We start from the raw sequence: 16,775 nt of genomic DNA on the forward strand, positions 1-16,775 counted from the left end.
CGCTCCTTCTGCAGCGCCATGGCTGATGAGATCCGGCTGTCGCTCACCTGCCAGCGGCGGGTCAAGCACAAGCCCCAGCCCCCCGTCATGGTGAAGACGGACGCCGTGATCAACATGCACACCTTCAACGACCGACGGCTGCCAGGGAAGGACAACATGACCTGCAACACTGGATTGACGCCCGTGTTTCCCTAGGGAATGGGACCTGGGAGGTGGGAGGGAAGGAATCGTGTCAGTCAAAGCTGGATGCACTCTTAACTAGGGAAGAAAGGATTAAAAAAAAAAAGAGAAAAAAAAAGAGAAAAAAAAAAAGCTTGGTTTGGTTCATTTCAAGATCAAGGCCTTTAAAACACAGCTGCATCAATCACTGGCACAGAAGCACCAACTGCAAAGCACGGACTGTGACATGGGTCCTGGGGCTTTTCCGTTATTTTCCATTTTTGTTATTTTCCGTTCCTTATTTTTTTACAGCTTAGATCCTACAGGCCTCATGGAGTCCAAACACACTACCATCCAGGAGTCTGATGTTTACATACCGAAAACACACGGAGGCAAAAACGAATTGAGCCAAACTGACCCTTGGTGGGTAACGAGGAGCCCCTGAGCAAGGCTTCTTTAGCATGGCAATAAAAAGAAACACTTTGCCCCTCCGGGTGTGGAGTGAGCAACGGTCCGAGTGAGCACCCATCCCAAAGTGACGGACACAACACATTTAGGGCACGCTGGCCAGGAACGAGGAAAGCGCCTGCGAAGCTCTGCGATGCTCCAGGCTGCACCCTACAACGACGCAGCTCGTGGTGGCTCTTTGCCCCCCAGCCGTGCTGGCTGGAGTCACCACAGCACGAAGTCCACGTGGGGGCCTGGAGGGAGAAGGCAACCGAAATGCTCATCAGTAGACCTGAGACAGCTGACCCCGAAGGGGAGAGCAAGCTTGAGTGTCCAGAGTCCTGGCCAAGAACAGGACCGCGTGCATGGGGACTGTGCCACCTCCGAGTGCAAGCGCCCCAACGCCAGCCCACGGTGACACTGCGGCTCCGTCACACTCACACTCAGACCAGGAGAGGACAGTACGCGTGGTTTAGGACTAAATGCTCCACGTGGCACCAGAGACCTGAGAGGCGAAGCCTCAGCCTGCAGGGCCGGGGCTGGCCTGGGACAAACAGCACTGTGTGAGCCAAACCTGACACCCCCTCGCCCTGCCCGGTGACCCGCAGCCCCGCCGGCAGCATCTCCACGCCATTTACACAAACACGCTAACATCTTTCGAAGAAATCTTCCCCGGACTGTGTTCTTATTTTCAGGTTGCTCAATTCAGGAGGCTGGTCCTGCGGATCATCTCGTCAGAATTACCAAAGACCCCTCTGCTGACCGAATGCACCGCCTGAGTGACGCCGCGCCGCTTCGTCCCTCCGCGGATGAGTTTCTCCCCGGCCATCTGCTAAACAAAACCAACAGAAACGGCCCTGCCCATGGAAACCCAGAACATCCCGAGGAGTACTGCAAGGTGCTTAAAAGCTCTGGTTAAAAAACACCGGCGTTGATGAGAAGAGCGACCTCTTTCCCTGGCAGACGTGACGGCGCCCTGCTGCTGGACACCCCCACTCCCCGAGCCACGAGGCTTTCCGCAGGGTTTGTCTGGGCCCAAAGGGACAAACCTGCTGCAGCCCAGTTAAGAGGTTTTTCCCACCTGTTTCTTTCTCAGTCTCAGTTATATGAAGGTTATCTTTGGAGCTGATCAGAATTAGCAAATTAGCTGAAGGGGAGATCTCTGCTTCCCCCCCCCCCCATCACAGACCATAACTTGTCCTTATTTTGTCTTTCCATGATGTGAAGAAGCAACACAGTGACCCAAAACAAAAAAGCTAGATTTGTCATATTTTGACTCACGTAAAGATATGCAAAGAATTTACATTTATTTTCACCTTTTCATAGAAACCATGAAAAATCAGAGTTGAAAGCTGCCAACTCAACGCGCATCATCATCTTCACAGTTTGCTGACCAAACACCTACAGCAGAGGACGAACTGGGAAACGTGGCTGTTTCCCAAAGCTAATGACATATTTTCTGCACTTCTTTGCCAATCCTTAGGCTTGTCGGAGCAGTAGAGGTTATGTTGTCTTTGCAGATTTCTAAGTTCTTAGAAAGAGATTTTTACAATCACGCCAGAGATAAAAACAAAGCCTGAAACTGGCTTTAAATGTCCTGAGAGTAAAATACCACCGAAAACCATTTTGCTTCCTGGCAGATTTTTTTTACATAAGTAAATATCACTAACGCCATAAACACCCTTTGTTCATCCCTGACGCCAGTTCGATCCCATTTTACTCACCAACATCCCAGAGCACCAGGTGAGCAGCCGGAATCACTAGTGCTATCCGCCAGCAAGACAAAGCCTTGCAGGTTAACCTGCTCTCTTCCCTCTCCTCTGACCCTAAATCAGCACTTCATGCGTCTCCGTTACGGTTTTATGTTTAAGACCTCGGTCACTAAAGGCTTTGACACACGGAACCGCCGGCACCGCCAGGCAGGAGGCTGCTGGGACCGGCCCCGTGGCACCGCTCACACCTGCTCCCCGCCAGCTCCGCTCACCCGGACGGTTCCTGACCTCGTCCTCCTGCGGTGCCCCCAGGGCCATGCAATCACTGCGCTGCTGAACCAGCCCAGCGGCTTCACCCAGCGCGAGCGACGCGGCAGCTGTCCGCAGAGAGCAGCAATGAGCCTGACGGCAAGCAGCAGCGGCCAAGCGGCCTCGAAGGGGCAGATGTGATGCTGAAGTCCCGAAGCCTTTCGCAAGCTGGTCTGTGCCCCTTTTGTGACCGCTGCCAACTCCTGTCCTGGAACCATCCGACTTCCAGCTTTCCTGAAAGCGGTTTCTTTCTTGGCGTGGTGGGCAGAGGGACTGAAAAAGCGAGGAGGGAAGACAAAAAGCAGGTCTCGGCTATTAAACTGTGTCTAAACTGCTGCCATGTCCGTTCACTGTCCCTTACCGCTGCTTTTTCCTCCCGGGTCTCCTGTGAGCCAGAGCAGGGACGCAGCGGGTAGCTTCCTTTGGGGTTGCTTTTCCCTTTAGACTTAACCAATAACGAGCATTGGGTACAAACAGCGAGCCTACAAATCCACAAAGAAGGTGAATATGCAAAGGGAAGCAGCTCCAGCTCCGGGCAAGTGCTGTCCCCTGCAGGGCAGGTGATGTGGGGAGCAGGATTCGGCCAGCTGCGGGCACTGGCGGTCTCTGGGAGGTCCCGCAGGGGGACCCACAGCTCCTGAGCGGCGCACGGGGGGAGCCTTCCTGCAGCACGCACGAGCAAACTGGGACGAGACCCAGCCCCAGGGCTGGCTGGGCGCTGGCGTGGGAAGCCCTTTGCTGTCCGTACCTTTCTTTGACATGTTTCTCAAAAAAAAAAAAAACAAGAAAAGAACAAAAAGAAGAAGAAAAAAAAAAAACCAACAACAACAGAAAAGAGTTGGATAAAAAAAGGAAAAAAACTGGTCTCCGTGATATTCAGGGGATTTTCCTTTGTGGACATGCAGAATTTCTATGAATATAGTTTTTTGTAAACATTTTGTAACAATTTTGGTTTCATAGTAACTGTGTTACTTGCTGATCATTCTAGGCTGATGTAAATAAAATTTCCAAAAAAAAAGAAAAAATTCTGATTATTTTCCTTTTTAAGACACTGTGATATATCAAAGTGCACAGTTTGCTGTATGAAGTAATATGGTTTTAAATTTTAAATAAAAATTCATTTCTAGAAAACGATGAAGCTCGTGCCTGTTTCTGCTCAACACCTCCCTCTTCCCTGGTTGAAATCTGGTCCCTAAAACCAAGGCAGTTAATGACATCCCCATCTCTCCTGGTGACCTGCCATAAAAACCCAGCGGGAAAAGACCCGATTCAGGACCAAACGCAACCATCCCGGGAGAAGAGCTGCTGGTGCCGCTCACCAGAGGGGACTTGCGCTGGTTTAGAGGCGGTGAGGACTGGCTCGGTCAGCGGAGAGGAGCACGAAGATCGCCCTCTGCTTCCCCTTCAACATGCAGGATGGGACGAGGCTCCCGCTGCCTGCAGGTACCCGAGGAGCCTGGCAGCAGCCAAAGGAGTCGGTCCAGCCGTTCCCCGAAGAGCCAGCTGCAGAAGTGCTCCCCTGGAGTGTCTCGCCCGAGGCTCCGTGGGTTTATTCCTCGTTCCGGAGGGGCACCTGAGCCTGAGAGCCCCCTACAAGCCTGCAGGATCCCAGCAGGCTTCAAGGTTGGTAGAACAACTGCTCACCTGTTTTCCCTCTTGCTTTAAGTCGAAAATCTTATTAGCTTGATAAAAGCTGAAAGCACTCTGAAGTCTAGCATTTATTAGTCTGAAATCTTTATGATTCCGCTTTATTATACTGAGGCAGGAAGAAAAAAATCGCCGTTTCCGGGATGGGAAGTAGGAGAGAGCTGAGCTGTGCTGTTCGAGGAGAACACAAGCAAATAACCCATACAGAGACAGAGCCTCAAGCTCCTGAGCTCTCCCTTTATTCACTGTAAGAGATGGTCACTGCCCCAGAGATGCACTTTGGGTAGGATTTAGGCATTCTTGTCACTGTGGTTGTGCACTTATTAAATAATCCCAAAAAGCTGCCATTTCCCATCCCCTGTTTAAAATAATCCCTTCCCTTTTCAATTATTTTTAAGGGTCACCCTCATAAATCTTTCTCATCTCATTCACTCGGGCGCCCTGGAAAGCTGCAGCTTTGCCGTTCCTGCCGAAGAGGGACTCTCAGACCAGAGCCGAGTTCCTCTTTTGTGTTCTGAACCCTGATCAATATGCACAGAATATGTGAAAAAGAAGAAGGGAAAAAAAGGTAAAAGCAACCGCTGCCTTTGCAAAGCGTCTTCGACATTGCTTAGCATGGGAGACCTGCTTCTGGGAGCGAAATCCCTTCCACGTGAGCGAGGAACCGGCCGGTGGCATGCGCTGGGGACGGCGCGGGGCAGACCAGGGCCCCGCACCGCAAACCCCGTCTGCGCTGCCAGCCCTGGGAATTGTCAACACAAATCGTTACGCCGGGAACGCCAGGCTGCAATTAACCTTGTCAGTCAGCGGATCACCCTCTGCTGCCTGTGCACCACCACCTCAAAGCTGCCAATCATGCTGCCCATGAATAATTAATCAGACAACAGACTGCACTCGTAGGAAAGGCGATCCCTTCCCTTTGAGCACCAATTAGTCCCGCTGGGCAAAGAGGGAGAAAATAGCGGAACGGCAGGAGAGGCTTCTCTGCCCAGTCCCCTCGCCTCCCTGCTTTCTACAGGCACCTTGAAACGGTTCAGATTTTCAGCTCAGCAGAGGAAACAGTTTTTAACCTGCAGTTGTCTCAGCAAAACCCCATTTTAAGGCTGTAACTGTACCTCCGCAGTGCTTTCATTGCTGTACCTCCGCAGTGCTTTCCTGATCCTGGGTTTCAGAGCTCTGATCCCCCCGGTGTGCCGGCAGCAGGCACGCACGGCCACTGCTCTGTCGTGCTCCCATGAAGGACTCAGCCAAGTCTGGACCTAAACGTTGTTGTGAACCAAACACACCTCATCTCCTGAATGAAGGTCTGGGGATGGAACCGAGAACATGAGAACACGATCACAACGTGACCCCCAGTGGAAGGGAACGAGGGATCATTACATGAAGGAAGGGGGCACGTGGCAGAGAGCAGGGCTAGATGAATCGTTACCAAGAAGACCTCAAGTGTGCTGCAGAAAGATTTCAGGCACGGACCATGCCATCCTTTTAAGGCGTTTCACCCTTGAGCTCTAGTTAGCTTATTTGAATCCTCCCCTGCTGCCCGAAATTTCTTTCCATTTTCCACACACGTGCTGTTTGTTCACATCGTGGCTTATATTCCACTAACACGTTTATCCTTCTCCCTGCGCTTTGTTGGATGCACCGTTCCCTGCTTCTTCATGGCAAAGCGCTGCACTTCAGCAGGGAATTTTGTTTGGGGAAGCCCAGGCTGCTGTGACACCGCTGTCACTGCGGGTGTTGTTACCCACGCAGACTTGTGCCATTTTCACGGAGCTGGTGGCAGTCCCTGTGTCCCCCAGTGGCTGCGGGTGCCGAGGAACCAGCCCATGGCAGATCTGCTGCAGCAAGAGGCTGCAGGGCTAAGGGCAGGATCAGGGCCTGACACAGGCATTCCCTGAGCCAGAAAAACAGCTGAGAAAAGAAAAGTGTTGCTTTGGAGGAGGCTTCAAGTTGTAGGAAGTGCCTGGCTTTTATTCCAAGTATTTCACTCGCACTGCTCTCTTCTTGTGGCCTAGCTGAAACTGCTCCGAGAGACATAATTAAAGTGTTTAAGAAGCATCTGTCATTATTAAAACAAAGTTGCTTTGCAATTTTACTATTTCGCTGCAGTTTCATTATCTTATGTAAATGAGCTGTCTCTTCCCTTCTGCAGCGTGGGCTGCAGCGGGATAGAAGCCCCAGTGAGACAATTTATTACCAGCCTCTCACTCTTGAGATTATCAATTGCAAATGAAGGAGCATAAATACGTCTCCTTTAGCTGCTTATGCCACATTAACGAATATGCTCCAAGCTAATGGCTTTGCCACTCTTTGTCTGCTCAGACGGCAGCACGGGGGGAGGACTCCTTTGGATCATGGAGGCTTTAGAGAGGCTTGAGGAGCTTGGTGTTAGCAGCAGGTTGTTGCAAGCCATCCTGCAGATTGTGGTGCAGCCACACGAGGTAACGCAGGTGGATTGGTTTGTCCTTTGGGTGAATTCTACTCCTCTTGATGCACTGCAACGTGATCGCACCCCAAAGACCTGCTGCGTTTCCAGCAATACAGCCCATTCATACATACACATCGAAATCCCCATTTTGCCTTGGTGCCCTGGTGATTCCAGGGCACAAAATCCACGTATGTACATCTCTGGAAGAACACAAATGTGCCTACTTCACAGATCCTTGCGACGTTACCCAGGGAGAGGTGGCAGGATTTGGCTCAGATCGATACAGCCCGGTCTGTTACCTGCCCTCCCGCTTACAAACGGCCTCTACTCGTCATGGGTACCTCCAGCCTCACCTGCGCAGCCAGGTGCTCAGCCCGCCAGCACCCTGGGCTCTGGCACCAAACCCCCGGCAGCCCCAGCCCTCAGCGATCACCACAGAACATCAGCAGAGGCAATTAGCTAAGTAGACCGGCCGCAGACATCCAGGCTGAAGGCTGCAATCAGTACGTGATCTGACGGGCTGCCAGGCCCAGGCTTTCCGCTTGCTGTGACGGGGATGTCCCCGTGCCCGGCCACTGCGGGCCTCCTCTCAGGGCCCCAGAGCGCCAGCGACGTCCGAGGTACGTTTCCTTCAGAGTCTCTCTAGCAGGCAGAAATGGTGGCTAAAGCTGCGCCATCCAAACCTGGCAGCCAGCACGCAAACATCCATCAGAAGTGGGTAATTGATGCTGTCTAGGGCCAGTTTATTGCAATCAATACTGAGCTCTCTTTACATCGGCATTCACCACAGCCCTCTTGTGCTGCAGAGGGTTAGAAAATGTTATTATCCAGACAAACCCCTAATTCCAACAAATTCGATTACCCAGGCAAATGAAAATAACACAAACAAAACCGTCTGAGATTCTGATGGCTGAATTGCTTGTTGGGGGCTTTATTTATTTATTTCTAACGGGATTTACAGTGCACGCCGTGGGCGCGTCGGGTTGAAAAGCAGTATGGAGCTGGCTGCCCTTTGGCATCAGCTTTCCCGAACACAAAGCAGTGATTATCCCAAACATCGTAGTCCAAATGGCTTCTCAGAGGGCCTGGCCCTTCCAGACTAATTGAGTGAGGCTTTCGCTCCCTCTCATCTCCTTCAGCCCCATCTGCAGACAACAGGCACCCTACTTGGATCTAAAGAACCGCTTAAATGGCCATGAATTGTAAATATGAGACTTGGAAACCTTCTGAATTTGTCCTTACTCCCTCTACGCTTTTTGCAGTGGATGCTGATGGCCAGGAAGGTCTGGTAAACAAATTTACAATCCCAAACGTTTTCTAGAGCAGCGCGATTCAGGCGGATGCTGCAGAATGGTCCCGGCAAGTGAAGCTGGAATTTTTATGCCACTCAGAGTCAAGGTTGGGTGAGACAGTCTGGCCTCAGCCACCAACAGACATGTGTCAGGTGATTTCTGTATTCAAGCATGAGAACCAAAATTTCAATTTTCACACCCCTGAAAGCTGTCACGGCGCGCCTTCAAAATGAGCTACCAAGCAAGGATGATTGATGAAGTAAACAACAAAGCTGGGTGGAAAGGGCAATGTTATTGTTTTTCACGGAGAAAAAAAAATAAAATCATTTTCATTACAAAGGCTCCAATAAAAATTTAAAACCAACCTAAAATTGTTTAGATTTTCTCGAAACACTGCGGTGAGAGAAATCCACCCTCCATGCCCAGGAGCGGGAATGGTGGCACGGCCACGGCCGGTCAGTGGCACAGGGCCCCTGCCGCAGGGCCACAGCACCCGTCCTGCCCCGCACACGGTGGTCACGCTTTGCTGTGACCCTTTTCAACACGGGATCAGCTCCCGGCATGCCAGCACTTCCCAGGAGTTAGCAATGCTACCTCCCACATAAAAAAAAAAAATCCCAGAAAAAAAATCCCAGAAGACTAAACTTAACAAAAACCTTGTGCGAATGGGGTGCTGAGCACCAGGCAAGGCGCAGTGCCCGCGCTCTGGCTTGGGCTCCCCGTTGGGACCAGTGCAGCTCGCACTGCAGCTCACATTCCCAGGGCCCCAAACCAAGCCAGGTGCTTCTGGCTTCTACATCACAGCAGGATGTTGCCCACCCTTGACTGCAGGTAGAAATAAGCGTAAGTCACGTAAGAGCAACTGAACGGTGCAGCCAGTTCTGCTAGCAATGTTAAGAAAAGCCAGCTGTCCCCATCACAAATGAAAATCAGCAGCAAATTGGGAGGCAAGGAGATCCGTAATACAGGCTGAAGCAAAACAAAAATTGTTTTCTGCTCTTTCACTTTCCTCCTTTTTCTTTCTTTCCTCCCTTCATTGCCTTCAGAGCAGTCGAGAAACAGGAAAACCAGACACACACGAAAGAATAATTTTGCACTAGGCCACTGCAGTCACTCAGCATTTCTGTTGGGCTGACTAACTCTCGGCGCTCTCGTTCCAGAAGTCAGGACCTTGCCCATCGGCGTCTCGCACGGCTCTGCTCACCCTGGCCATCTTGTGCTCCCCAGAGCCAGCTCTGCGCTGCTGAAATCCAAGCAGTGCTCCGAGATCATTTGGAAACACTTTGTTCTATTATACACTGGAATATTTATTAAAAAAAGGAAAAAAGTCTTCCATATTCTGGTGGCAGGCCTAAGGCAGCACTCTAATTAGGCCATCAATAACCCAGAGCAGCTGCTCAGAAAGAATTCAGCTGCTCAAAGATGGAAAAGTCCATTAAGTTTATTGCAGGAAATGTTGGACATGGTTTAGACAGGGGATCACAGCCAAATTATATAAACTACCAAAAATCTGCCAAATGAAGGAAGTGGAGGCAGGACAGGGCATTTTTAAACTGTCACTGCCCCCAAAGGGAAAGGAAGACCCATTTATCTCGTGCTGCTATCAAGCAGCAACATGTCTGATGACATTTGCAGAGCCAGTACTGCTCGTCAGTGGCCACAACAGAAGAACAGAGCTTTTAGGGGAGAAAGGTTTTTCTTCTTGCAAGCAAACAGTAAGTTAAGGTCAAAAAATGATAAAGAAAATAACCTCAGAACTCAGCTGTGTTTCAGGAGCTCCAAAAATCTAAATGCATCACCGATACGGATGTCTGGGGGCTCAGCAGAAGCTTTTACTGATCAGATTTCCAGCACCAGCAACTATTGTCCCAGGCACAGTGCAGATGTGCACAGACAGGCACAAAGCTCTGGTTAAATTTGGTTTATCGAGAATCCAAACTTTCGGAACATAAAAGAGATTCTGCTTGGACTTAGCTACGAAGAGCAGAGACACCTTGAGGCAAAGATGCACAAGTAAGAGCAACAATTAGCATGGTCTACACCCACCAGCTGCGACACAGCTGCAAGGGGCACTGGCACAGTTCTCAGCACAGCAAAAGCAAGAGTCACGGGGACCTTGAAGTCCTTCAGCACAACGGCCACCACCTGCCGGTTGTCCCCATACGCTGCGAGGTGGGAGAAGCTCGTGGTGGCAGCGCTGTGCTCACCACAAAAGCTGCCCCGAGGACGCACACGCAGGCAAGGCAGCGCCACCCAACGTGGGCAGGGTGCTGCGAGCAGCTCTCCACCGAGGCACCGACCAGAGGGGACAGTGACTCTGAAAAAGTTCGGAGAAAAATCTGGATGTTAAAATGGAATTAATTTGCCATGTGAAAATAGGACTTGAAATACTTGGAGTAATAAAGGGCTAGAAAAAAACGCAGTTATCAATTATAACAGGAATTTATGAATTTCAGTAACTGTGGAGTTTGAAAACGTGGCAATAAAACAAGCAACACAAAAGGCTCAAATGCTCTCAGGCTGTCGAGGAGAGGAAGCACATCACACTTCACCTGCTCATAAACATGATAAACCATACAAAGAATTAATTAGCAGCAATTAACTTGTATAGCAAGTTTCTCTGTGAATGCCTAAGGAAAGGGGCTGAGCGTTTAAAGGATCTCAGACCACAGCTGTGGGACAGCGGCACCCTGAGTAAGCGCTGCCAAAGGATGGGATAAAGAGGGGAAGAAAGGAAGAGACCTGAGTCACCTCAAAGAGGTCCTGTCTGTAGGAAGAGCTGAGCATTCGCCTCCTGCAGCTCGGGCTGCCAGGCAAGGCGTGCGGCTGGGCACCCCAAACCATCAGGTGTTCCCAGAGCTGCACAAACCCGGGGAGCTGGGCTGCACTCAGCGACGGCACCTCTGCAGGGAGACCTGCACACCTCCAATGACTCCTTCTTGTAACGAGGAAGATTAATTTGTGTGGGTAAAGATTCCCATCAAAACAAATAAATAAAAAGCCCACATCTTATCAAAAAATCCTTTTCTTTCCACTCCAGGTGCCATAAATTCCCACAAAGCTAAGAAAATAGAGAACAATTTTTAAATGCTGGTCTGGCAATAAAATACTGATCTCTAGCAAATGGAATTTGGAACATACAACAACGGGCTATACATTATTCTGCCTAAAAACTCCCCCAGGGGAAATAAGGTTATCAAAACTTCGGAGAACTTAATGCAAACCCTGATCCTTCTCCAGTGCAAGTGAGCAGTGTGTGGAGGTATTGATAGAGCATTTTTCTCCACTGCAAAGAGGTTGTTTGGGATTTGAACTTGTTGAAATAGCCCTATCGCCTCTGATTTTTCACTCATGCTGCAGGTACTGCTGGCACTCAGCACTTATTCATGGAAAGGTTATTTCGTGCCACCCTTCCCGTTATGACACAAGCTGCTGCTGAGTTCACAGACAGGTTCACATGAATGTTGTGCTTAAATTAGAAAGCTCATTAATAATGCTACAGAGCCTAGGGGGAATTAATCCGAAAGCTGAAGAGGTACAAGCTGAAGTTCCTCCCATGCTGCTTTCAGCATTTGGTGGGCGCCTGACGCCACCTCTATCACCTCTGGCATATCGGAGGAGCGGGAGAGCCGCAGATGCGCTGTCAGACATGGTGAGGGGTTGGGGTTTGTCCAGCTATGCATGAGCACGGAGCACTAACGAACACAGGAGTGCTAACGAGCACGGGAAATGCACATGTTAACACAGTGCCCAGCTGGGAGCTGCTGCCTACTGCAGGGACCAGGGCAGCTGGAGGCAGGCACCCCACGAGCTGTGTAGGACGGCCGCACAGACCTGCAGCTGCCAGCAGCCCGCACCCAACAGAGCACCGATGGGGACTGCACGGAGCTGCACGGGCACCCTACCTTCACGAGCCACAGTCTAGGCAACACTCGCAAAGGGACAACTTCACCTGTCCCGGAATTACGTTTCTCTAGTGGTTTGTGCAGGTTTCCCATGGGGACTGACCTCTGTCTGTCCAAGAGGACTGGACTCTCGCAGCGGGCGCTGACCCTGTCGTGTCCCATCACTTCTGCACCCATCTTCCCTCCGTCCATGCCATCTCCTACCTGCCGGGTTCAAGCTCGCCGTGTCTCTGGTGACTGCCAGGACAGCATCAGAACTCTGATTATCCGACTGCATTTTTAATTGGGGTATGTATGTTCTGCTTCTACCTGTGTAGATGTCTGCTTTAAATACCATCTATTTCGGGGTGCCACCAGAGCCTGAGACACAGAACACAGAACTCTGGAGTGTTTATTTAGTTCAGCTGAGACACAATTTTACCGTATTTAGCAAGAGGAGACCTTGAGAAACATAATTGAATTATAAGAAACCAACCTGCACTTTCCAGAAGGAGGCTTTGCCTCGTGAACTCGCTGGATGCAGGCCAAGCTTTAGCAGCTCTGGGAGGGGAACAGAGCGGGCTGCTACACCTGTACACCGCCCTGCCCAGACCTCTGCAGTGGCTGAAGGAACCGGCAATCAGAGATGCTTATTAGGTGATAATTGCCATGTAAGTCATCAGTTGTAGGACACAAATGTTCTTTCTTTTTCCACTGAAAAATGCTAACTAAAAGGTTGAGCACACTTGGAAATGTTAGAAACGTAAGAATGACAAATACTAATCGAAGTAATTGATTAAATCCTTGTACTCTGTAGGAAAGCCTTACATTGCTTTCCTTCCCTGGTACGTTAATGGGAGAGATTTCATGGATGCACTGAATATTGGAGTTTAAATTATTGTGAAGTGTACTGAAGTGCCATAAAACCATCAGTCACCTGTGAACTAAATTAAACGCGGGTACAAATGACAGTCCCAGTTCCTGTCTGGCTGTTTAGGGTTTGCTGCAGCCCCAAATTACCCGTGGAGGAAAGGCAGATTTCAGATCAAGGAGAAGCAACACCGGCCCCATGCAGTTGCTTCGGCACCTGACTCGTTTGGACATCCCCTTTCTGCCCTAAAACATCCACCATTCAGCCTCACCCACGAGGGAGGATGAGCAATGAATCCCTCCCCAGAAAGTTGCTTCCCAACTGCTGCTCAAATGCAGGTTTGTAAGCATCTTGGTTAAAACGCCAGCCAAACCCACTTCTACACCTTTTTTTCATTTTTTTTTTTAGCCAGGCAACATATGCAGGATTTTTTAAGAGCCTCGTGAAAAATACTCTAGCCAAGATCTGTGCTTCCAAGAAATTTATAGCAAAGTAACGTCACCGTTTGTGGTTGTTTTTTGTTTTTTTTAACTTCTTGTTGTTCACAATTAATGAGACTTCACATTCTCCTTAAAACGTGGAATTATTCCTTCTGTTATTCCTTCTGTGGTCCCATGAGACACATTAGACTTTTGGAATATCAATCCAATTCATGCCTTCCTGAGATTTTAAATTAATCACACTGATTACAGCTTTATTTACTCACTGAGGTCTACTTAGTCCTTCCTTTGTTGCTGTAAAAAGCTTGTTATTCCCTTTAATTGAACTGCTTTCGTAAACTGCATGCATTCTCACTAATTATTTGCCTTGATGAGAGTGGTGTTCCTAATCACTAATGCTCTCCTGAAATCTGTCATCCGACAGGGACCGTCAGGAGGGCTCAGCCTGGGGCAGGGGGACACGATCAAACCGCGGATGAGGGAGGCACCGACCCTCCTGCCCCCTGCCAGCGCACCGGAGCGGGAGGCAAGATGGAGCAGGAGGCAAGGCAACGAGATGAATGGGGAAATAAAATACCGTGGTGAAGCGTGCGAGACTTAGAGCCTGCAAATGAAAGAGGAATGGGGAACTGTTTCATGTATATCTAGATTACTCAAAAATTTCTGCAGCTTTGTTGAAGACATTAAAAATAAATTTCAAAGGCAAGAGTCAAAACATAGTGACTTTTTAATGAACGCTTTTTCTTTCAACAAGATACTTTTGAGTTAATTTCCCTCAATCTAATTCCAAATGCAGTATTAAAAAAAAAAAAAAGAAAAGCATTTGTTTCAACTAAAAGAAAATGTGTGCCATTTGATCAAAGTGTGTTGTGATTTTTCATTTCAGCTAGAAATAAGCTTTCAGAGAACATTCCAAGAGGATGCACACTTTTTTTAAAGAAAAAAAAGTTCAGCCAGTGAAGTAGAAACACTTACTTGCAAGAAAACAATTATGTTATCAAACAGAGAACAAAAATTCATCGCTTAGAGGGGATCCCCCAGTCGAAGGACGCAGCAGGCACAGACAGCAGAAAGCCAGAGGGGATCTGGCCAGGGCACACCGACAGCCCAGCGCTCCCCAGGCTGCACAGGCATCCTGGGCACGGCAGGGTCTAGCACAAAGTCAGAGGAACACAAAGAAATGGCTTTGCAGCTATTTGCATGGAGCTCGTCTCGATCCTGAGGCACCGTACAAAGCACAAACTCCATGGTGACTGTCTGGAAATCAAGCAAGGCCCTAAACCCCGTGAGGAGAAAGGCTGCCGCCCACAAATCACAGGTGGCAGGCTGCTCACACAGCGTCCCGGCCAGGTCCGGGCTCAGTCCGGCTGTGCTTAGCTCGAGGGAACCGGTGAGTTGGTTTGCAGCAACTCCGTGCAGGCACTGTCAGTAGCTGTGAATGCACTCTAAGTGCTTCTTCCCATTTGTTTGTGTGTTTATTCCTCTTCCTGGCAATTACAGGGGTTTCAGGTCAGTAGGGCTGTTGTAATGCTCGGTGATGGTGATAAAGCAGCTTCTGTCTCCAGTCAGTGCACAAAGCATCGACGTTTCGTCTTTAAGCGAATGTTCCCCAGGTCTCGCAGAATGGATCCACTAACCAGATTAGATGCCATTTGAAATCTCCGGAGAGCACTCATAAATACATTACCGGATTTGCATAACAACAGCAGTTTAAGTGACACACAGAAGAAACAGATGATGATCCGCTAAACAAAGCTGCATGTCTGAAAACTCAGCGCCGGCTTGGGATTCACCCTGCACAGCACCTACCCGCATCTCCGTGAGCCAACAGCAAGGCCCCTGACTTCACCGGCAGGGACTGAACCCAGCACCTCTTCTCCCTGCCCTACACCACTGTCATGTGCAGGATTTGGTGCTGGATGATGACATGGGATCCTGTGCTTTATGGGTATGGATAACAAGAAGAGCAGAGCAACCCAGCCTGATGGTGACTGCTGACAAGCTGACGTCTTTGCAGGATCCAAGGACAGCCTGTATGCGGCCCCTGGGATGCCCAGGCTGCAGCAGACGGTGATGGAGACCAAGGAGGAACTTGCTCTGCCCTACACGAGAGATGCAAAGAGGCATCAGGCAGAAGAGTTTCCATCAGCCGCGCTGTTTTACACCTTTGGTCACTTAAATGCTTTTAAGCACGTGGGCAGTTTCCTCAGCTTGGTTCAAAGCAGGCTGTGGTCCTCCAGCAGTTCTGGCTTCCAGAAGCAAGTCCTGAGCTGCAGTGAGCGGACATCAGGGGACAGGAGCACCCGAAGCAGCAGCAGCAACGTGCTCACGGCGGCAGGGGAGCAGCCGGCAGACACAGGGGGAACCAGGGCCAGGCATGAGAGCTCAGCAAGGTGCCCTGGACAACGGCCCAGCAACACCAGGCTGAAAAGGAGCAGAGCTGGGGGAAGAGCCTGAGGTTGCAGCTGGCTCTCCCTGTCGCTCAGTTCCACAAACACTGCAATTATCTCCTCTCATCCAAAGGTATATTCTTTTTCTTTTCAAAGAAAATCCTACTGGAAATGACATTTTTCCCTGTGACAGAGGACCATTTGCATTCAATTTTGTACCTCCCCCTTTCCAGATGTGGCTGGAAAATTATATACTCGGCTCAGAGACACAGCTGGGTGCCAGCCCCAGCCTCACCTCTTGCAGGCCTAATGAGACGCCATCAGCGGCGAGGCTTTGATAGCTCGGGCGCATCACTACAAAGCGTCTCGGGTCACGCCTGCGGCCAGCAACATCGAAACGAGAAGACCCCAGTTTCAGCACAGGGATCGCTAAGTGGAGAGCTTGCTATTTTGGGTAGACACAGAAGAGTCCCTGGTGTATTTCGAGCTTTTAGAGGACTGTCGTGATGGGCAGTTCTAATGAAACCTCAGCTGCAGAGCTATTTGCACAGATGTTTTACCAGCGCAGAGTGCGGCAGGCTCTGCATCAAGACCTTCTGATGGACCCAGGCCCAATTATCTCCCAAATGTTCCTCAGCTTTCCACTGACTGGCACTAATGGACCCACTTACAGCTACAAATAAAAATTGCTTAGCTTTAAATTGGACAAAATACTTTTCTGTGTGTTCATGTAGGGGGCAGGGTTAGAATGGAATAGCAGAGGGACAAAGAGGAGCAGCAAGACTCAGCTGGATTGGCAGAGCATAAAGGAATGAAATACGAGAATTTCTGCAAAAGCCCCACTTGAAATGACTATCAAATCGTGTTTACCAAGGAAAGCTGTGCAGCAGCTCTGAAACGCCCTTCTTCCAACAAGCACCCACGCAGTACTGCAAGCGAACAAAGCACAGATACAAAACAGATGGAGAAATCTGCAATGAAAGGAAAGTTTGCTATCGACACGGTATGTTTCCTCCCAGTCTGAATAAGCATCTACACGGTGCAGTCCTTGGTGTGAAACAAACCCAAGCCAAATCTCACTAGTGCTCTCTGTGGTTATTCTAACGCTGCCTGAGGCGAGAACAGCAAGTGAACGCTGCTGCAGTGACGTGCGAGGCACTCACAGCCCTCTGGGTGAAGTTTCCTCCTGGCAGCCT

The 16,775-nt window shown here is 49.8% G+C and overlaps 1 protein-coding gene and 1 long non-coding RNA gene across 4 annotated transcripts in view; one reads left to right on the forward strand and one right to left on the reverse strand.

Annotated features, from left to right (window-relative positions):
• Positions 1 to 16,775, reverse strand: part of LOC310886170 — a 228,797-nt gene that overhangs the window by 144,916 nt on the left and 67,106 nt on the right. The window lies entirely within an intron of this gene.
• The window catches only part of GRIK3 (glutamate ionotropic receptor kainate type subunit 3), a 141,247-nt gene that overhangs the window by 106,116 nt on the left and 18,356 nt on the right, over positions 1 to 16,775 (forward strand). For 2 of the 3 annotated variants that reach the window (XM_083810353.1, XM_083810352.1), the window contains one exon: positions 1 to 16,775. This exon is cut by the window's right edge and continues 18,356 nt beyond it. In XM_083810353.1, coding sequence (XP_083666479.1) covers positions 1 to 195 — 195 coding nt within the window. In that variant the 3' untranslated portion in view covers positions 196 to 16,775. The other variant, XR_014575198.1, reaches the window with a different exon arrangement.

The sequence above is a fragment of the Anser anser genome, assembly GCF_964211835.1.
Source record: "Anser anser genome assembly, chromosome: 24".
In the NCBI taxonomy this organism is placed as follows: domain Eukaryota; kingdom Metazoa; phylum Chordata; class Aves; order Anseriformes; family Anatidae; genus Anser; species Anser anser.